General features: G+C 46.5%; 1 protein-coding gene across 2 annotated transcripts in view; it reads left to right on the top strand.

Moving 5' to 3' along the window:
• Positions 1-23570, top strand: part of cadm2b (cell adhesion molecule 2b) — an 881902-nt gene that overhangs the window by 562794 nt on the left and 295538 nt on the right. For both annotated transcript variants that reach the window (XM_059650079.1, XM_059650078.1), the window contains exons 4-5: positions 3552-3704; positions 17798-17935. In XM_059650079.1, coding sequence (XP_059506062.1) covers positions 3552-3704; positions 17798-17935 — 291 coding nt within the window. The remainder of the gene's footprint in view (positions 1-3551; positions 3705-17797; positions 17936-23570) is intronic.

Genomic DNA, 23570 nt, shown 5'->3' with positions numbered 1-23570 from the left:
AGTGACAGTACAGCGTCAGTACAGCCTCAGTATAGTCTCAGTACAGCCTCAGTACAGCGTCAGTACAACCTCAGTACAGTGACTGTACAGCCTCAGTACAGCATCAGTACAGCCTCAGTACAGTGACAGTACAGCGTCAGTACAGCCTCAGTACAGTGACAGCCCAGCCCCAGCTAAGTCTCAGAGCTGGAGCCCCTCATGCCCAGACTGCAGCTGGAAATATTTGAACAGGAGCCAGAGTTCCATGCCTAAGGAGGTTTGTTAAAACTACAGTTTGGCTCAGAACTGTGTCTGTTCAAAAGGAGAATCTCACTAATCTTGTAGAGGAGCTGAAGATATATGGTTTAACTAATAATCCAATACGTCTCCGGCAATGATCATCAAATACAAACGAAACTTCAACACTTTAAATTGATTGTCACCCATTACACTTAGAGGAGAGAGATCTTAAAGATTAATCTCAGTTTTAAATTTTTTATATTCTTGAACAGTCCTTGGGACTTTCAAACATCTTTTGTTTTAAACGCAATGTTTAATCCTTTCAGCAGGAAGGTTTTGCAGCATTTTGATTGTTCTAGTTTGAAGAGTGTTTTTATTAGACAGGCTCAAGTTAATTCCACAGACAAACTCCTCAGGTATTCTTCAGCTGGGAAATGTTTCTGCTTGAGACAGAGAGTTTCATGATTTAGTTTGGTACCACATGGGGTTAGAATCAGAGCAAAGCTTCCACTACACTTTCCAGCTGAAAGTAAAGCTCTTTCTACACTGTCCCCAACAAACACTCCCCAGGACAGGGACAGCACGGGGTTAGATACAGAGTAAAGCACCCTCAACATTGTCTCCCATCAAACACACCCCAGAACAGGGACAGCATGGGGTTAGGTACAGAGTAAAGCTCCCTCTACACTGTCGCCCATCAAAATGGATGATTTTTCCAAGAACATGGAACAATGAACATCGAACAAAACAGCACAGGAACACGCCCTTTGGCTCACCATTTCCGTGCTGACCACAAAGTTATTTTAAATGAACCCCATGGGTCTGCCATGGCCCATATCCCTCAATTCCCTGTCTTTTCAGGGTCTGTATAAATGCCTCTTAAATATTGCTATAGTATCTGCTTCTATCACCTCCCCTGGCAGCACATTCCAAACATCTACCACCCTCAGTGTAAAACACTTCCCTCGCACAGCTCCTTTAAACTTTCCCCCCTCACCTTAATCCAAGGTCAGAAGTCACATGACACCAGGTTATAGTCCACAGGTTTATTTGAAATCACAAGCTTTCGAAGCACTGCTCCTTCGTCACCTCACCTGATGAAGGGGCAGCGCCAGGTAAGTTTGTGATTTCAAATAAACCTGTTGGACTGTAGCCTGGTGTCATGTGATCTCTGACCTTGACCACCCCAGTCCAACACCAGCACTTCTACACCTTAACTATGTGGTCCCGAGTATTTGACATTTCCACCCTGGGAAAAAATCTCCAATTATCCACCCTGTCCATGCCTCAGAATTTTGTACACTTCTATCAGCACACCCCTCAGCCTCCAACACCCTAGCAAAAACAATTCAAGTTTGTTCAACCTCTCGTTATAGCTTATACCCTCTCATCCAGGCAGCTTCCTGGTAAACCCCTCCTGCACCCTCTCCAAAGCCTCCACACCCCTCCTGCAGTGTGGTGACCAGAAATGCACACAGTACTCCAAATGTGGCTTGACTGAAATCTGGTACAGCTGCAAGATTTAGCAGGGAAAGTTGATGAAGGTTATGAATTTGTCACTTTGCAAGGACTTCAGTGAGGGTTTCAATGAGCCTGTGAAGGCAAACTGCTGACAAAAGTTCAAACCCAAAGGATCGCAGAATGGAATGTGAAACTCATCGCTTAAAAGGATGATTGAGGCAGAAACCTTGTCTCGCAGAGAAATGATTAATTTGGGTCCCTGAAATGCTGTAACATTCACAGATTGGTCTGCAGTATCCCTGCTAGCCATTGTGCTGAATGTCGTCCTTGTACAATCCCTGGGTTTCTCTGATAGAGCTGCCTGGGTGTACAGGCTGATCATAGTGAGTGTGTTAATTGCCTTGGTTACCACATAGAGGCTGAAGTTTCTGAAGTAAATGTACATCCTGTGAGCTACCTTCAACAGTGAGGAACCTCACATTATAAGGCCCACCTTTGGTCAGTATACCATTGCCTTGGCTACATCTGATTACAGAATTGTTACAATGTAGGCCTTTCAGCCCATTGTGCCTGTACCTGTTTGATTAATTCATGTCATTGCCCTGCCTTTTCCCCACTTCCTTGCGCACCACTTCTATCCAAATAACTACCCAATACTCACTTTAACATCTCAATTGAACGTGCCTCCACCACATTTCCAGGCAGTGCACTCCAGGTCCTAACTACTCATAGAACATAGAACATAGAACATTACAGCACAGTACAGGCCCTTCGGCCCTCGATGTTGTGCTGACCTGTCATACCGATCTCAAGCCCATCTAACCTACACTATTCCATGTACGTCCATATGTTTATCCAATGACGACTTAAATGTACCTAAAGTTGGCGAATCTACTACCGTTGCAAGCAAAGCGTTCCATTCCCTTACTACTCTCTGAGTAAAGAAATTACCTCTGACATCTGTCCTATATCTTTCACCCCTCAATTTAAAGCTATGCCCCCTCGTGCTCGCCGTCACCATCCTAGGAAAAAGGCTCTCCCTATCCACCCTATCTAACCCTCTAATTATTTTATTTACTCACTGGGTGAAAAGCTTTTCTCACATCGCTTTATATGTTTTTGACCCCTTCTGAGCAGGAACAGCTTTTCCCTCTCTGATCTATCGAGCCCCTACTCATGAATTTGAAAATCTCTATCAAAACTCCTCTCAGCCTCCTTCTCCCCATGGAGAACAGTCCCAACTTCTTCAATCTGTCCTCATCACTGAAGTTCCTCATCCCTGCAACCATTCTGTAAAGTGTACAATATTCTGGGTTGGCTGTATACAATATTCTGGGTTGGCTGACCCACACTGGCTTTAGGCTATGGCTCCTGTAGGACAGTATTGGCCAACTCCCTCCTGAAAGAATTGTCAGCGTCTGGGGAATGTGATTTGCTGCTGCTTGGCCCCAGTGAAGGGAAACAGTGCCATTTTGGACATCAATTTCTGAAGGATGAAGGTATCAGAAGCAATAGCAGAGGCAGGAGCGTTCTGTCTGATGCTGCATGTGCCTATTATTCCAGAAACATTGAATAAAAAGGCCTCATTGTGATAGCAGCAACATTCGGATTAATGATCAATTTTAATCAACCTTTGTCACCAGAAAAAGCAAGAGAATACCTTTCCATAATTCCAATTAAAGCCGATGCCTGAGAGGAGCTGGTGCTGTGGGCATACAAATGAATTTCTTAACCTGTGTTACAAACTGACACTGCGCAATAAGGTCAACTCTCTCAGCAGTTTAGGAAAAATGATCTTTATTAATTGTTATTCTTCCTAATTAAACAAAACAAATGGTTATTTAACACTTTGTATGCTGTGTTTCTTTCAGCTCTAAGGGATAATCGGATTGAGCTGGTCCGGTCTTCATGGCATGAACTGAGCATCAACATCAGTGACGTGACTCTGTCAGACGAAGGGCAGTACACGTGTTCCCTGTTCACCATGCCTGTGAAAACTGCCAAAGCCTTTCTCATAGTGCTCGGTGAGTATTACAGCTATTGACAATGCAGTCACACCCCCATTGTTGACCCCAGTGCTGGAGCTTCTATTTAATACCAGCTTCCTCCTGGCCCTACCTTATCTCACCTCACAACCAAATCCGTCTAATCCCTTCTTCTTAAAATCCCTGTTTATCCAGGTCCGTATTATTCATCTCAGTGACTCCCTGTGATAGTGAGCTCCATGCCTTTCGCTGGAGAACATTTTCCCCAAAGCCCCTTTTGGATTTATTCGTGGCTATCTCATATTTGTGGAGTTCCCCATAATTGGAAACGGCCTTGTTATGTCTATCCCCGAATATTTGGGGGCGTAGTCACGATTGGCTGGTGCCTGAAAGTACTTCACAAACAACGACACCCTCTCTGAAGTGCGGTCCCTGTTGTAACAGAGGAAAGCAAACTGCCCGGATGTGCACAACAAGCTCCCAGAGAGAGTAATGTGATAATAACCAGATCTTGTTTTTTCACAACATTATCGGAGAGATAAATATTAGCTCAGACCTGAGCAAAGCTCTCTGGCTCTTCCTCAGAATCTGTGTTACCTTTAACATCCACTTGAGTGGGCCAACATGCCACAGTCTAAACATGAATAGTGACCGCTCCGATAGCGCAGCACTGCTTCTGTCATACTATACAAATGGGTTCACATCCTGGAGCTGAAGGAAACACTAACCACATCTGTAGAAGGAACAGTTGAAAGAAGTTCACAAGCTGTGCCTTGACAAAACTGGCTGATAAATACAGTCATGTCACTAGGTGAGGAACGGATGCTGTGTCTCAATCTCAGAAAGGGGCCAATCCTCTCCTGTTGGTCAGCTCAAAGCTGGGAATCTCCACACAGTATGTTATTTTGAACTTAACTGATGGTGGCATTCCTAGGGATCAGTCAATTGCCCATTCTCCTCTGTCACCAGTGAGACAAAACTGGGAAAAAACAAAACCAAAAAGAACTGCGGACGCTGTAAATCAGAAACCAAAACAGAAGTCGCTGGAAAAGCTCAGCAGGTCTGGCAGCATCTGTGAAGTGAAATCAGAGTTAAAACTTCTGAGGAAGTGTCACAAGACCCGCAACATTAACTCTGATTTCCCTCCACAGAAGCTGCCAGACAAAAATGGAAAGCAGCTTCAGAACACAAACATGTAGCTAAGATAATAAAATGTGAGGCTGGATGAACACAGCAGGCCAAGCAGCATCTCAGGAGCACAAAAGCTGACGTTTCGGGCCTAGACCCTTCATCAGAGAGGGGGATGGGGAGAGGGAACTGGAATAAATAGGGAGAGAGGGGGAAGCGGACCGAAGATGGAGAGTAAAGAGGATAGGTGGAGAGAGTGTAGGTGGGGAGGTAGGGAGGGGATAGGTCAGTCCAGGGAAGACGGACAGGTCAAGGAGGTGGGATGAGGTTAGTAGGTAGCTGGGAGTGCGGCTTGGGGTGGGAGCAAGGGATGGGTGAGAGGAAGAACCGGTTAGGGAGGCAGAGACAGGTTGGACTGGTTTTGGGATGCAGTGGGTGGGGGGGAAGAGCTGGGCTGGTTGTGTGGTGCAGTGGGGGGAGGGGACGAACTGGGCTGGTTTAGGGATGCAGTGGGGGAAGGGGAGATTTTGAAACTGGTGAAGTCCACATTGATACCATATGGCTGCAGGGTTCCCAGGCGGAATATGAGTTGCTGTTCCTGCAACCTTCGGGTGGCATCATTGTGGCAGTGCAGGAGGCCCATGATGGACATGTCATTCAGGGAATGGGAGGGGGAGTGGAAATGGTTTGCGACTGGGAAGTGCAGCTGTTTGTTGCGAACTCCGCTCAGTTCGCAGCAAACAGCTGCACCTCCCAGTCGCAAACCATTTCCACTCCCCCTCCCAATCCCTGGATGACATGTCCATCATGGGCCTCCTGCACTGCCACAATGATGTCACCCGAAGGTTGCAGGAACAGCAACTCATATTCCGCCTGGGAACCCTGCAGCCATATGGTATCAATGTGGACTTCACCAGTTTCAAAATCTCCCCTTCCCCTACTGCATCCCTAAACCAGCCCAGTTCGTCCCCTCCCCCCACTGCACCACACAACCAGCCCAGCTCTTCCCCCCCACCCACTGCATCCCAAAACCAGTCCAACCTGTCTCTGCCTCCCTAACCGGTTCTTCCTCTCCCCCATCCCTTGCTCCCACCCCAAGCCGCACCCCCAGCTACCTACTAACCTCATCCCACCTCCTTGACCTGTCCGTCTTCCCTGGACTGACCTATCCCCTCCCTACCTCCCCACCTACACTCTCTCCACCTATCCTCTTTACTCTCCATCTTCGGTCCGCCTCCCCCTCTCTCCCTATTTATTCCAGTTCCCTCTCCCCATCCCCCTCTCTGATGAAGGGTCTAGGCCCGAAACGTCAGCTTTTGTGCTCCTGAGATGCTGCTTGGCCTGCTGTGTTCATCCAGCCTCACATTTTATTATCTTGGAATTCTCCAGCATCTGCAGTTCCCATTATTTCTCACAAACATGTAGCTCTTCTTTTTTTGAAAGAAAGAAAAAAACTTGTTGAGCTGGACTGAGAAGCTCCAATACAGTTCCTCATCTACAGTGCAATGTTTTTATCACTCACTGATGTGAATTCTCAAACCTCCAGTTAGAATTCATTCCGAAAAGCTCTGATGTCCTGCTTTAGGTGAATCATAGGTTTGAATTGGCTGCTGGTAAATGCAATTTACTTTGGTCTAGTTTAAAGGACAGTGCATATCCAATGAAAACAAATTAAACGTGACATTCGATTGATACAGAAATATGGAAAACGTAATTATCTTGTGGGAAGAAAGAATGAAATAAACAGAAAGAGGTTTGTTTATTGAAAGGTGACAATTTGAAGAATAAATTATTTTACTACTTCAGTGAAACATACAGACAGATCTATCTTGTTAATTACACCTGTTTCTGATACACGACTAAACACAGTCAATATTTAACAAATTACTGCAGAGGGATTGACAGAGTGCTGGAAAAGCCAGCACAATCCTGAATCAGATAGTTTCACAAAAAAACTTCAGCCTGTTTCTGGTGTTCATTCAGTGACAGTAGGAACTGCAGATGCTGGAGGATCCGAGATAACAAGGTGTGAAGCTGGATGAACACAGCAGGCCAAGCAGCAACAGAGGAGCACAAAAGCTGACGTTTCGGGCCTAGACCAACGCAGGGTCTTTCTGAAGAAGGGTCTAGGCCTGAAATGTCAGCTCCTCTGATGCTGCTCCTCTGATGCTGGTTGCCCTGCTGTGTTCATCCAGCTCTACACCTTGTTATCTGGTGTTAACAACTTTACTAGGATCCCTACCAAGAGAATTAAACAGTTTGCCAGGGTCCCCACACGATTAATCAGGTGTATACGCCTAACCCTCCCTCCACTGACCCCTTCACCCTCCTCCAACACAAGTCCTCCTCCTGGCCTCTCTACCTATCTTCTCCTCTATCCATCTTCGGTCCGCCTCCCCCTCTCTCCCTATTTATTCCAGAACCCTCTCCCCATCCCCCTCTCTGATGAAGGGTCTAGGCCCGAAACGTCAGCTTTTGTGCTCCTGAGATGCTGCTTGACCTGCTGTGTCCATCCAGCCTCACACTTTGTTATCTTGTTACAGAGGCTAATCTCCTTTAGGATGATCTGTCACAGCAAACATCATGTTGGCAGTAACATTTTGAAACCAGTCATTGGTCTGGGACAAAAAAGGAGAGTTCCCATTGAATAACAGCACAGGAAGAGGGTACACAAGCCTCAGTACCTCATCCCTTCACATTCTTTTCAGGTCTCCTATTAAAAGAACGCCCAGTTCTCCTTTTAAAGGCGTGTTAGCAAGGATGGCTGTTTGGCTCCTGTGCTTCTTTAAGGGCAGCTTTCTGACTGTTGAGATCCCGAGGGTGTTTGAATGCTCCCTCACTATGCTGTCTTCCCCCAGCCTGCCCCAGAACCTGGTCTAATTAGACACATTTGTCAGGCTCCGGGCTAGCTGCTTGAGGAGAAGGCGAAAAAGTCAACTATAAAACAGCCAGAGAGGAGGGTAAGGCCAAAAATTACAAAAGGTGATAACAGGATGTGTGGCCCACCTTCAAGATCATGTTCATAAATTCCACTCCCTCCTGCAGCCTCTAACCATGGGAGAGCTTTCCAATTGATTCCACTCCACAGATTTGCTCCCACAAACTTTCTCCTTCAAATTATTTTTATCCAATTTTCTTTTGAAAGTTCCTCTTGAATCTGTTTCTGTTTGTTGTTCCAGGCAGCCCAATCCAGATCACAACAATTCTCGGTGTAAAAGCCCAATTCTCCTCTACCCAACCTGGTTCTTCTGCCAGTCACCCCCAGTCCTTTCTTGCAATACCAACTCTTCCAGCCTCGGAAACAATGGAAGCAACAGAAACCGTACCCATTCGTGTTCTTTCATGATCTTGAACTGCTCCATCAAATCTCTCCCTAACCTTCTCTGCTGTAAGGAGAACAATCTCAGCTTTTCTTCCCCAATCCCATTTTGGTCAATTTCCTCGCACAGCTTCCCCTAAGCCTCGTGTCCTTCTTAAAGTGTGACCCCAGGATTGAAAACAATCTCCCAGCCGAGATGGAAGGCTTCACACAATTTTCTTGCTTTTGTATCCTATCCATCAATTCCTAATGCTCAGGCTGTCTTATTTTACAGCTTGCTCAGCTTCTCCAGCCAAAGGCTTGTGTATACACATCCCTGGAGTGGTGTGTTCCTCCATTCCCTTTACAATTGTACCATTTATTTTTATTGTCTCTTCTCATTCTCCAAACAAAAAGAATTATTTTACACCTTTTTTCCGATAAATTTAATCTTCCATCTGTGTCTATTTCACCAATCTGTTGTCTGCCTTCCTGAAGTCTATCACTATATCACAATTCATTTTGTTCAGCAGATTTCTGAGTTCCATATTGTCATCCCAGCTTTGAGATATGCCCTCCACACACAGGGCTGAGTTATTTCTATACCTTGTTAATTTCTCTTTCAAAAGTGCCGGAATCCTAAGACTGACTCCTGGGAGATATTGGCCTGAACTTTTGTTTCCAAGTCGGGCACACAGATTGGAAAATTCCCCAAATCTTTCACTCCCTACCCCCTCAAAACTTAACAAGGGTCAATCCACCTCTGCCTTCAAAATACTCAAGGATTCTGCTTCCACTGCCTTTTTCAGCCAGACAGTTCTGAAGTTTTATCAAAAGAACTCTTCACATCTCTGTTTTAAATGAGCAACCCTTGATTTTTAAACAGTGGCCCTAATTCAAGATTCTCCAAAAGAGGAAGCATCCTCTCCACACCTCCCTGGCCCAGTTCCCTCATGATCTTATATGTTTGAAACTAGTTACTGCTGACTCTCCTAAACTCCAGTGGATACAAGCTGAGCCATTCCAAGGGTGGCACGGTGGCTCAGGTTAGTACTGCTGCCTCCCAGCGCCAAGGACCCGGGTTCAATTCCACACTCAGGCAACTGTCTGTGTGGAGTTTGCACATTCTCCCTGTGTCTGCGTGGGTTTCCTCTGGGTGCTCTGGTTTCTTCTCACAGTCCAAAGATGTGCAGGGTAGGTGGATGGGCCATGCTAAATTGCCCACGGTGTTCAGGGATGTGTAGATTAGGTGGGTTACAGGAGGATGGGTCTGAGTGGGATGTTCTGAGAGTCAGTGTGGACTTGTTGGGCTGAAGGGCCTGTTTCCACGCTGTCGGGATTCTATGGAAAACTACTTCAGAAGATAACCTGGTCATTCTGGGTTTTTTTCCAGTAAACTGCCTCTGAACTACTTTCAACACATTGCCATCCTTCCTCAAATAGTGCGGTCAGGATACTGATAGATTAAGGTGAGGTCCTACCTGGGGCCTGTGTAACTGAAGAGATGGCAGATAGAGTTTAATTGGGAAAAATGTGAGGTAGTGCATTTTTGATCCAGATGGAAAATATACAGTAAATGGCAGAACCCTTCAGAGTGCTGATGGGCAGAGGGATCTGGGTGTACAGGTACACAGGTCACCGAAACTGGCAATGCAGGTGGAGAAGGTAGTCAACAAGGTATATGGCTTGCTTGCCTTCATCCGCTGGGGCACTGAGTTTAAAAATTGAAAATATTACCTTAGTTCAGCCGCATTTGGAATATTGTGTTCAATTCTGGTCGCCCAGACTACCAGAAGGATGTGGTGGCTTTGGACAGGGTACAGAAAAGATTTACCAGGATGTTGCCTGGTACGGAGGGCATGAGCTATGAGGAGAGGTTAGAGAAACTTGGGTTGTTCTCACTGGAACGGCAGAGGTTGAGGGGTGACCTGATAGAAGTCTGCAAGATTATGAAGGTCATGGACAGATTGGACAGTCAGAAGCTTTTTCCCAGGGTGTAAGAGCCAGTTACCAGGGACCGTGGGTTTAAGGTGTGACGAGCAAGGTTTAAAGGTGATGTACGAGGCAAGTTTTTTATACAGAGGGTGGTGGATGCCTGGAATTCGCTGCTGGGGGAGGTAGTGGAAGCAGATACAATAGTGACTTTTAAAGGGCGTCTTGACAAATACATGAATAGGATGGGAATAGAGGGATAGGGTCCCCGGAAGGGTAGGGGGTTTTAGTTCTGACGAGCAGCATGTCGGTGCAGGATTGGAGGGCCGATGGGCCTGTTCCTATACTGTAATTTTCTTTGTTTTTTGTTCTTTGTACATGCCTTCCCTTCTGTGTGGAAAATTTGCCCTTCTTAAATCTTTCCCCTCTCATCTTAAACATGTGCCCTCTAGTTTTGGACTCTCCCACTCCTGGGAATTGACCTTGACGATTTACCCTATCCATGCTCCTCATGATTTTTTCAACCTCTGTAAGGTCACCCCTCAGCCTCTGAGGCTCCAGGTAAAATAGCCCCAATCCATTCTGTCTCTCCCTATAGCTCAAAGCCTCCAACCCTGGCAACATCCTAGTAAATCTTTTCTGAACCTTTTCAAGTTTGACAATATCTTTCCTATAGCGGGGAGACAAGGATTGAACACAGTATTCCAAAAGTGACCTAAGCAATGTCCTGTACAGCTGTAACATGGCCTCCCAACACCTGTACTAATCAAAAGTTATTGCAGAATATAAAAGCTGGCTGACAGGAGGCAGAAAGTCAATGAAAATGGGACAATATCAAGCTGGCAAGATATAATGAGTGCTGTGTTACAAGAACTGTCGCTGGGACCTCGATGGTTTATAATTTATATGGTTAACTTAGGCTAAGGGATGAAAATTTTATGCCACATTAGACGATGACACAAAGAAAGGTAAAAATGTCAGGTCTGAAGAGGACACAAAGAGATCATAAAAGGATACTGATAGATTAAGTGAGTGGGAAAATAATTTAGAAATGGAGTGTAACTCACTCAGAGATAGTAAGAATTGCTGATGCTGGAGTCAGAGATAACACAGTGTGGAGCTGGAGTCTGAGGGGGTGGCCGTGGGAACCCACATGGACCCAAGCTATGCCTGCCTCTTTGTAGGCTACGTGGAACAATCCATCTTCCACTGCTACACTGGCCCGATCCCTCACCTCTTTCTCTACTACATCGATGACTGTATCGGTGTCACCTCGTGCTCCCACGAGAGGCTTGAACAGTTCATCAACTTTACTAACACCTTTCACCCCAAACTCAAGTTTATCTGGACTATCTCCAGTACCTCACTCTCCTTCCAGGACATCTCTCCGTCTCTGGTGACCACCTCGAAACTGATGTCAATTTCAAGTCCACTGACTCCCACAGCTACCTAGACTACACCTCCTCTCACCCACCTTCCTGCAAGAATACGATCCCCTATTCCCAATTCCTCCGCTGCATCAGCTCCCAAGATGGGACGTTCCACTCCCAAACATCCCAGATGTCCTTGTATTGCCCACAATTTCATCCCCTCAGTGGTCAAAAAATGCCTTTGACCGCATCTCTCGCGTTTCCCACACCTCTGCCCTCAGACACCCTCACCACAACAAAAAGAAAGATAGAATCCCCCTTATCCTCACACATCGTCCCACCAGCCTCCGCATCCAATATGTCATTCTCCACCACTTCCACCACCTACGATCCAACCCCACAACCAAAGATATATTTCCCTCCCCACCCCTATCTGCCTTCCGGAGGGACCGCTCTCTGTGTGATTCCCTCATCCACTCCACACTCCCCACTAGTCCCAATACCCCCAGCACATTTCCCTGCATCCGCAGGAAGTGCTACACCTGCCCCTATACCGCGCCCCCACCAACTCCATCCAAGGAACCAAAAAAACCTTCCACATCAGACAGAGTTTCACCTGAACATCCATCAATGTGGTCTCCTGCATCCACTGTTCCCGATGTGGCCCCCTCTACATAGGTAAGGATGTAAGCAGAGACTCAGAGACCGCTTTGTGGGGCACCTACCCTCGGCTCATGATAAACGATAACACCTTCCAGTCGCGAACCATTTTAACACCGCCCTCCACCCCCACTCCCTGGGTGACATGTCCATCCTGGGCCTCCTCCAGTGTCACGATGGCACCACCCACAAACTGGAGGAGCAGCACCTCATATTCCCCCTCGGGAGCCTAAAGCCTGATGGTCTCAATGTGGATTTTACTCGTTTCAAAATCTCCCCACGCCCAGCCTCATCCCATGATCAGCACCACCCCCCCCGCCATCTCATCCCTACCTCCATGACCTGACACAACCTGTCTGTCTTCTCTCGCCCCATCTACCCCTCCCCCTCACTGACCAATCGCCACCGCTCCCTCCCTGCACTCACCTATCACCGTCCCACCTACCTTCCCCAGCCCCACCCCTCCTCTCTCTATTTATTTCTGATTCCCCCTTCCCCTTACAACATTTCTGAAGAAGGGTCCTGACCCGAAACGTCAGCTTTCCTGCTCCTCTGATGCTGCCTGGCCTGCTGTGTTCCTCCAGCTCCCCACTGTGTTATAGATGGAGTATAATGTGGGAAAATGTGAACTTGTTGATTTTGGTTGGAAGAAAAGAAGCATGTTATCTAAAGAGCTCTGAGGGACAGAGTGGTCTGTGTGCCCCTGTGCATGAATTACCAAACACTGGTCTGCAGGTATAGCAAGTAATCAGGAAAGCTCATAGAATCTTATCATTTATCATGAGCTGAATGGACTACAAAAATAGGGAGATGATATTCCTGACTCCTTGCTTAAGTTTCTTTCGACTTTCCTTGTATTCCACCCTTGCTTCATGTGTTCCCAGCCTCCTAACCTCAATAAATGTTTCATTTTTCTTTTTGGTTCAGCTCACAATATCTCTCATTATCCAAGGTTCCTTAAACTTGCCAAACTTATTCTGCATTCTTATAGGAACATGCCGGTCCTGAGTTCTTATCAACTTATACTTGAAAGCCTCCCACATACCAAATATTGATTTGCCCTCAAACATCTGCCTCCAATCTACATTCTTCAGTTCCTGCCTAATATTATTGTAATTAACCTTCCCCCAATTTAGCACTTTCACCTGACAATTACACCGATCTTTATCCATCAGTGCCTTAAAGCTGACTGACTTATGTTCATCATTACCGAGCTGCTTCCCCTACTGAGACATTGACCACCTGGCCAGGCTCATTCCCCAGTACTAGATCCAGTATGGCCCCTTTCCTAGTTAGACTATCTACATACTGTTTCCTTACAAACTGCCACATCTGTGTCCCAACCACTGAGTGAGTTCTGTCAATATATAAGAATTTAAAATTACCCACAACAACAACCCTGTTACTTTTACTTCTTGCCAAAATCTGCCTACGTATCTGTTCTTCTATCTCCCATTGGCTGTTGGGAGGCCTATAGTAAACCCCAAACATTGTGATTGCACACTTCCTGTTCCTGAGTTCAACCCATATTGCCTCACTGTGTGAGCCATCCAAGGAGTCCTCCTGCAGTACACTGTGATATTCTCCTTAACAAGTAGTGCCGTTCCCCACCCTTTTTATATCCCCCTCTATCCCGCCTGAAATATCTGTATCCTGGAACATTAAACTATCAATCCTGTCCCTCCCTTAACCAAGTCTTTATAATAGCAACAACATCATAGTTCCAAGTACTAATCTAAGCTCTAGGTTTATCTGCCTTACCTGGTACATTTCTTGCATTGAAACAGATGCACTTCAGTCCACCAGACCCACTTTGATCAGCAACTACACTTGCCTGCTCTTCCTCTGAGTCTTGCTGGCCCTATTCTCTCGTTCCCTTTCAGTCCATTCACCTTTGCTTTGGTTCCCACCTGCTGACAAGCTAGTTTGTGTATAAGAACATAGGAAATGGAGCAGAAGTAGGCCATCTGGCCAATTGAGCCTGCTCCACTGTTCAATAAGATCATGGCTGATCTGTTTGCGGACTCAGTTCCACTTACCTACCTGCTCACCAAAACCCTTAATTCCTTTACTGTTCAAAAATACACCCATCTTTGCCTTACAAACAGTGAACAAGGTAGCCTCAACTGCTTAACACAGTGTGGAGCTGGATGAACACAGCAGGCCAGGCAGCATCAGAGGAGCAGGAAAGCTGACGTTTCAGGTCATGACCTTTCTTCAGGAATGGGTCTTCTGAAGAAGGGTCCGGAACCGAAATATCAGCTTCCCTGCTCCTCTGATGCTGCCTGGCCTGCTGTGTTCCTCTAGCTCCATGCTGTGTTATCTCTCACTCCAGCATCAGCAGTTCTTACTATCTCTCAGGACAGCCTCAACTGCTTCACTGGGCAGAGAATTCCACATGTTCACAACCCTTTGGGTGAAGAAGTTGCACTTCAGCTCAGTCCCCTTTACTTTGAGTTTATGCCCCTTGGCTTGGAGTAAATTCTATAGTTCTAGTGTATGGAATGAGCTGCCAGAGGAAGTGGTGGAGGTTAGTACAATTGCAACATTCAAAAGGCATCTGGATATGTCTATGAATAGGAAGGGTTTAGAGGGATATTGGCCAAATGCTGGCAAATGGGACTAGATCAGATGAGGATATCTAGTTGGTTTGGATGAGTTGGACTGAAAGGTCTATTTCCATTTATAACTCTATAATTCCCTACTAAACAACACTGACATCAGGTCCGAAAATTCTTCATTGCCTGTTCTGTCCTTATACCCTCTCTCCTTTAGCGACACAATACTCTGAGATCTCTACAGCCCTCTCATCCTGGCCTCTTGAACACCCGATGTCTAACCCTGCATTTGTGGGGGCTGTGATTTCAGTAACATCCCCCTAAAGCTCTGGAACAGCCTCCCTCTCCTCTCCACCCCACTATCTCACTTTTCTCCTTCACAGTGAAGATAGATTCTGTTTTAGAACATTGCTGAGAAACCCCCTTTAATTAATTACTGTGGTACATTATTGTTGTGGTGTAAACAGTTCTCCATTACTTCGCAGTGATGTAGTTTTGTCACACTATGGCTCTGACATGACAGGATGTCCAGCTGAAGCATTAATGCCTGATGTTCACTCACACAGCTTTGCCCAATTTGCCAGTGTCACATGATGTCTAAATGTCTCTCTATTTCATTCCAAACTGCACAGCAAAGTCAGGTTCTGTGAAGAATTACAGTTAAAGGTAACAAAGAAACAAAGAAACAAAACAAAGAAATCTACAGCACAGGAACAGGCCCTTCGGCCCTCCAAGCCTGCGCCGATCAAGATCCTCTGTCTAACCTGTCATCTATTTTCTAACGGTCTGTGTCCATTTGCTCCCTGCCCATCCATGTACCTGTCCAAATATATCTTAAAAGACGCTAACGTGTCTGTGTCTACCACCTCCGCTGGCAACGCGTTCCAGGCATCCACCACCCTCTGTGTAAAGAACTTTCCACGCATATCTCCCTTAAACTTTCCTCCTCTCACTTTGAACTCATCACCTCTAGTAATTGAGTCCCCCGCTCTGGGAAAAGGCTTTTTGCTATCCACCCTGTCTATACCCCTCATGATTTTGTAGATCTCAATCAGGTCTCTCCTCAATCTCCGTCTTTCTAATGAAAATAATCCTAACCTACTTAACTTCTCTTCATAGCTAACACCCTCCATAACAGGCAACATCCTGGTGAACCTTCTCTGCACCCTCTCCAAAGCATCCACATCCTTTTGGTAATGTGGCAACCAGAACTGCACACAGTACTGCAAATGTGGCCGAATCAAAGTCCTATATAACTGCAACATGACCTGCCAACTCTTGTACTCAATACCCCGCCCAATGAAGGAAAGCATGCCATATGCCTTCTTGACCACCCTATTGACCAGCGTTGCCACCTTCAGGGAACAATGGACTTGAACACCCAGATCTCTCTGTTCATCAATTTTCCCTAGGACTTTTCCATTTACTGTATAGTTCGCACTTGAATTTGATCTTCCAAAATGCATCACTTCGCATTTGCCTGGATTGAACTCCATCTGCCATTTATCTGCCCAACTCTCCAGTCTATCTACATTCTGCTGTAATCTCTGACAGTCCCCTTCACTATCTGCTACTCCACCAACCTTAGTGTCATCTGCAAACTTGCTGATCAGACCACCTACACCTTCCTCCAGATCATTTACATATATCACAACAGTAATGCTGGACCCAGACCTGAATGCTGCTGCCTGGAGCAATATCCAAGGATGTGCAGGCTGGGTTAGTGGATTATAGGGGGATGGATCTGGGTGGGATGCTCCAAGGGTCGGTGTGGACTTGTTGGGCCAAAGGGCCTGTTTCAACGCTGTAGGGATTCTATTGTATGACGTGTGAAGCACTCCTTTCCCCTCATTCTGCTGTATCTAGAATGGGGGATGCAGTCAGGGGAGCTTTTCCAGCTTTAACCTGACACATTTATGCCATCCAAAATATATTCAAAACATCAAACTGTCTCAGTCAGGATAATTATTTTAAAATAAGAGCCACAATTACAGAAGCAGGAGAAGGGACTGCATTGTCTGCAAATCTGCACATAAATCTTGAACAAGTGCAAGTGGAGAAGAGATGTGTTTGGGACTCAGGGGCCTAGCTCAGTGTGGAACAGGTGCAAGGTGCAGAGATGGAGGTGACAGTGAGTGGGTGGGGTGGGAGAGGGGTTACTGGGGAAATGGGGGTGAGAGTGGGGTGACGGGTTGTCAGGATGTGGAGTTGTGGGGAGGGGACCATTTACATTTTTGGGGCCCTTTCCATGTTGTGATTGCAGCCTGAAGGACAGAACTACTGGGTCAAGAGAGTCTGTAATAGATTTGTCACTGTCCTGGTCATCCCTGGTCATGAGTTTGTAACTTGTTCGGTATCCTAGCCCTGTGTAAGTGCAGCTGTTAGCACTCAGCAACACCTCCATTTTACTCTGTTTTCTTTTGTCTACTCTGTGATTTTAATTAAAGGTGACAGCAGTTTGAAGGAAAGGCACCAATTCTCACTCAAGCATGAGGTTTTAAAAATTAAACCAGCCCATCACCATTTTAAAACTAGTTGCTGCACCTTGGAGCACAAAAACACTGAGGTGTAAATTGCAGCCACTGTAAAACAGCTTTCCAATTAACTGTGTACAAATCAAACTAACTAAACTCACTGCATCAACAACACAGCACCCAGGCTGGCCATTTGGCTCACTGGGTCTGTTCAGGCTTTTGAAAGGGGTATCCCTTCAGTCCCACTCCCCCTGCAAATGGTTCACCTGAAGTTATTTTTCTAAATATTGTTGCTGCTTCCACCACCATTTTAGGCAGCTCATTGCGGTTATGTTAATCAACCCCTTCAGCTGTGTTTTGATACATTACTGGAGCAGGTGAGAGTTGAACCTCCTGGCTCAGAGGCAGGGACACTGCCACTCCACAACAAAACTCCTTCAGGAATTTACTATCCATTGCCAGGACCACAGTTCCAAGCAACAATTCCCTGGCATCGCTGCTGAGACCAGCTTGGTATGAATTGTATTCAAACTCCACCACCTGGTACCGGAGTGTTTGGAATACACATTCCGAGAGCGAGATCCTTCAGCTGGAGACCTGTGAGATTGCCATGACCCCAGTACCTCCCTGCCTGCTGGTGTCCTCACTATTAGCACTCGGAGTTGTCAGTAACTTTGAGAGAGTATAACAGGACTGTTTGATTCTCTTGCAGGAGTCCCTCAGACCCCTGTAATAAGTGGCTTTAAAGGACCCGTTAATGAAGGAGACTTAGTGGATCTGACATGTACCACAGTCGGAAGCAAACCAGCTGCTAACATCCGATGGTTCAAGGGTGATAAGGAGATTCGAGGTAAGTGTTTATCCATACCGCAGTGAAATATTGGACAACTTTCGCAGTTTTCCATTTGTGAGAGAGCAGGTTCACACAGGCTGTCAAGTAGGGGGCAGGATTTCTCCCTCTGACTGGTTCTCAGACAAAGGATAGCATTCAGGAAGCCAGACCCAGCCTTGCAGTGATGTGAGCAGGCGATACCAAACTGCGCATTAGACCACAACCCAGTCCCTTTCCAACTGACTCTCCTGAAAGGGATTGAGAGTGTGGTGTGTGAAATGAGAGGCTGATCAACAATTACCCATTCTCCATTTGACTGTGTTTTGGATTCCACCTTCCCCACTGGCTCCCTTCACCTCTAACCCTCAATTCTCCACCATTTTCTGAGGCAGAGAGTTCCAAAATATCACAACACTCTGAGAGATACAAGTTCTCCTCATTGCAGTCCTGAAAACATAACCCCACATTTGAAAACAGTACCCCCGACCCACAAGAGGAGACATCCTTCCCACATCCACCTTATGAAGACCCCATTCAGGGTCTGATACACTTTGATCAAATCTCCACTGAAGCTTCTAAACTCCAGGGGGAACAGGCCCAGTCTGTCCAACCTTCCCCCATCAAACTATCCACTCATTCCACGGATCAACCCAGTGAACACCCCTCTCCGAACTACCACCAATACACTTTACATCCTTATGGGCTCCATTATCGAAATAGGCTGTTGTCATGGTAACCAGAGCACCCAATGGACTGTTGTTGTGGTAACCGTAGCTGCCTGATGGGCTGTTGCCATAGTAACAGGAGTGCCTGATGGGTTGTTGCTATGGTAACTGGTGTACTGCAAAATGCATTTTGTTGAATTTAATCTCCATTTAATAAGTGATTGTCAGTGAAAAGGGAAGCAGAAAGTTTAATTCAGTTCTTTAAAAATCTTCTCTGGGTTTTTTCCTTGCTGTCCCAAGGGTAATGTGGATATTCAAATCCATATCTAGCAATAAAATCCACCCACAATGAAAACCGAGGCACTTGAATCAACTGAGAGGTGTTAGCTGGAGACATCCATTTTCTCTTATTGCTTGAACTTCCCAATTACTGGAGCTCAATTCCACACGTTACCGTTGAGGACTAACAAGGCAAGCACACAGTTATTATTGACATTGGTCTCAGACTCTATACCTGTCTTTCCAGTCTCTGTAATCTCAGGGGCAGGAGCAATCACACAGCTGTTTCTCTCTCATCACCCTCTCGGTGTGAGTGGGACTCTCACGGGGGGCTTTCAAATATTTTAGCTCATTTCCAGAGTCATGGTGGAATCCTCCCAGCCCCTGGACAATGAGGGCCAGGGAGAGACATCAGAGAAACTGAGATGAGCTGTCCATTTGGCAATGTTGAGACCAAAAGTCCCGTTTTCCATCGAAGAGTTGCACGTTGGGTCAAGACTGTGCTGTGAGCAGCCACAGGCCTACAAGCACAGAATCCCAATCATTACCATCCTCCTTATTCCTTAATTTCACCTCATCTGTGTGCATGTGCCCATTGTCCCAGCCATCAACTAGATGCAAGAATTCCCAACATTAAGGAACAGGCAGGTACCTGGTGACACCGGCTGGCTCCTCACTCTCCTGGACCTCCATTCTGAACACCAGGCACCGACGTCTCGAGGCTCACTCCATGGCCAGTGGTGCCACATACCCCACACCCACAAACATCTGACACATACCAGTCTCACCGCATCAACATGGCATGTCTCTGAGGCACTGACTGTGGGGTTCTGTGCAGTAATGCTGCACCTTGGAACATGCTGGCATCTCCCGTTGCAACACTCGGACGAGGACAGTGCAGGGAATGACACCTAGCTACCGATTGGAGCAGGGAGCGTCTCTAGGCTGCTTGCTCACTCTTACTGCTATTCCTTTGTGCCTGCTTTGCTGCTCATTTGCTTTTCCTTTTGTTGCTTTGCCCACTCAGCTACGCCTTCCAGGCTTGCAGTCCTGCTGTCAGGCCTTGCTGTTCAGTGCAGACACACATCCAAACAACTTGTCACTGCTGTCACCTGTCACCAGGCAAGGGGATTGGACATCTCACTGTACAGCACTGTGCCACATCAATCTCACACCTTCACCATGTACCAGCAATTTCCACAGCAAACACACTGCACACCAAGCAAGCGAATACCCCATCTCAAAGTCACAGGATTGTCACAGTACTGACGGGCACCACTGTCTCTGCGCTGCCTCATGACCTCGTGCCAATCACCTGCTTTTTCTCCATGTGCCTACACACTACTTCTCTCTAAATAAATATTCAATTCCCTCTTGAACACTGCAATTGAACCTGGCTCCACTTTATTTCTAGTGCATTCCAGAGCCTCACTACTCACTGTGTGGAAATGTTTCTTTCTCACATCACCTTCACTTGCACATCACCCTAAATCTATTCCCTTGCATTCTTTTGCTTTTTATAAGCAGGAACAGCTTATCCCTCCCTGCTCTGTCCAGCTTGGTCTTGATTTTGAAAATCTCTATCAGATCTCACTCTCAGTCTTCTTCACCCCGGGGAGAACAGACCCACTTCCACAATTGATCACTCTCACTGAAGTTCCCTGTCCCTGGAAACATTCTTGTAGGCACTCTCCCAGCTGTGTTCACATCCGTCCCACAGGGTGGTGAAGTCGGGGTCGGGGGTGGGGGGGGTGGTTGCGGCAGGGGTTGCTTTTCAGCCAAGTCAGGGACTGCCCTGGTGAGGGGCGGGGGGGGGGGGGCGCGATCTAGAATGACCTGCTGCACTCAGTCCAGGGGCTTGGTCAGCATCAGACACTTGTTCAGGGCAGTCACAGTCAGGGCTCCATCTCACTACAGGTCAGGGGATAAGTGGCTCATCAGCCATGGGTGTCTGCATGCAGAGCAGTCAGGCAGGCCACTCCGTCCATCAGTGGGGTCAGTGAAATCCATTGAGAGGTACATCTATGCTTATTCAGCCACTATAGGCATTGCAGTCTGGTCCCACCCTCACAAGACACAGCTGGAGGAACTAAGCCCTGATCAGGAGAAACAGATGGTGCTGGGTTTCTTCCCTGGATCAGGGTTCGTGCCCCAGTCATGATCCAGCTGAGGAATGTGATTCTCGCTATTTCACAGTGACCTGACTGAAATGACTCTAATAAAAAGCCAATCAGTGGAACGGAGTAGGTCAGAACTCACAGAGTCTGCAAACTGATTGCTTCAGACTCATAGCAGAAACTGAAAGAGAGACTTTCTGACAAGTTCGATTTAACTGCCACTCAAACTGTGCCTTAAAAACAAAACAAACCATCCTTACTCACTCCCTGCAGATTTTGCAAACCTGTTGCCCTCGCTCACTTCCTGCCACACAATTTCCTCCAATAAAATACCAGATTACATTTGGGGCTCAGTGACTGGACACAGACTCTCTCACGAACCCCCACACGCCCACACACACCCTCAAACGTAGGCAATGACCTAGTGGTAGTGTTATCACTAGACTATCAATCAAGAGGCTCAGGGAATGTTCTGGGGACCGGGGTTGAAACCCTGCCATGGCAGATGGTGAAACTTGAATTCCACAATAATCTGGAAATAGAAGTCCAATCAAGTCACAGAGATGTACGACATAGAAGCAAATGTTTCAGTCCAACTCATCCACACCGACCAGATAACCTAAACTCATCTCGTCCCATTTCCTAACATTTAGCCCATATCCCTCTAAATCTTTGCTGTTCACATACCCATCTAATCCCTTTTAAATGGTCTAACAATGTCAATTGACAGAAATCCCACCTGGTTCACTAATGTCCTTTGGGGAAGAAACCTGCCGTCCTCACCTGGTCTGGTCTACATGTGACCCCAGACCCACAGCAATGTGCTTAACTCTTAACTGTGCCCTGGGCAATTAGGGATGGGCAATAAATTTGGCCTGATCAGTGATACCTACATCCTTTGCGAGAATAAAAAAATCATACACGCACTCACACACAGTCACGCACACATACACATAAATAAAAACACACCCACTGCATCACACAAAGCACATGCACATATAGTCATGTACACATGCACACGTACAGTAACATATACAATCAAAGTCAGAAATACAGTCACACACTCACACAAACAAACAGAATCAGACACACTCACACCGCTTCATACAAGGCACGTGCACACACACACATAAAAATACACACACACACACACACACACACACACACACACACACACACACACACACACACACACACACACACACACACACACACACACACACACTCAAACAATCACAGAGGTGCAAATCCACACACAGCACACAGATACAGATGTAGATGCAGGGACCTCCTCAAACATGCAGGTATGCCCCTTGACATCCAATGGTGTTACCATCACTGAATCCCCCACTATCAAGATCCTGGGCGTTACCATTGACCAGAGACTTAACTGGACTCACCACATAAACACAGCAGCTACAAGAGAAGGTCAGAGACTAGGAATACTGTGGTGAGTAACTCACCTCCTGACTCCCCAAAGCCCACAGTTGCCTACAAGACACAGTACAACTTACCTGACTGGCCACACTGACTGACATCAAGAGCATATCGGAACTGACAATAAGATGCCTAAGATCACTGGGAGTCATGGTGGCCCACAAGCCCACAGCCTCCCTGCGAAAAAACACTTGTAAGTACAAAAGACCCCATTCCCACAACACGCAGAATCAATGTGGTTTACAAAATACCATGCAATGACTGCCACAGACATTACATCGGACAGACAGGAAGGAAACTCACCATCAGAATACACGAACGTCAGCTAACAGCAAAACGGCACAATGAACTCTCCTTAATATCGGTACACTCAGACAATGAAGGGCACCAGTTTAACCATCGTAGCCCAAGTCAAACATAGTCACACACAGGAACTCCTAGAGGCATTTAGTCAACAAACATATAGAATCGGACCCCAAATACAAACCCACATAGATCAAAAACAGAAATGACATTACTCACCATAATGGACCGGATAGTATAAATTCCAAGCAGAATGGATTAACATCATTTCATTAGACGCTCCACTTCCCTGGATGGGTACAGCCCCAACAACACTCAAGAAGCTTGACACCATCCAGGACAAAGCAGCCGCTCGATTGGCACCACATCCACAAGCACCCACTCCCTCCATCACTGACGCTCTGTAGCAACAGTGTGTACTATCTACAAGATGCACTGCAGAAATTCACCAAAGATCCTCAGACAGTACCTTCCAAACCCATGACAACTTCCACCTAGAAAGACAAGGGCATCAGATACATGGAAACGCCATCACCTCTCAGCTACCCTCCAAGCCACTCACCATCCTGACTTGGACATCACAGGCGCACACACACACACAAAGACACACTCATACACCCACAGATATACGCACTCTAACCGATACACGTACACTATCTCACACACATTCACACTCATAATGTACACAGGTACACATCTTCATACATGCTTGCCTCGTCACATCTACGCCTGACCACAGATTTGGAACAGCCTGGTATTTGTGTATTACGCACATTGTGGTGCATTCAGAAGTGTAATCCTATTTCATGTCCCTCTTACATATAATAGAACACCCAAATGAAAATATACCAA

The sequence above is a fragment of the Stegostoma tigrinum genome, chromosome 12, assembly GCF_030684315.1.
Source record: "Stegostoma tigrinum isolate sSteTig4 chromosome 12, sSteTig4.hap1, whole genome shotgun sequence".
NCBI classification, from domain to species: Eukaryota; Metazoa; Chordata; class Chondrichthyes; order Orectolobiformes; family Stegostomatidae; genus Stegostoma; species Stegostoma tigrinum.
This window is presented reverse-complemented; position numbering and strand designations above follow the sequence as displayed.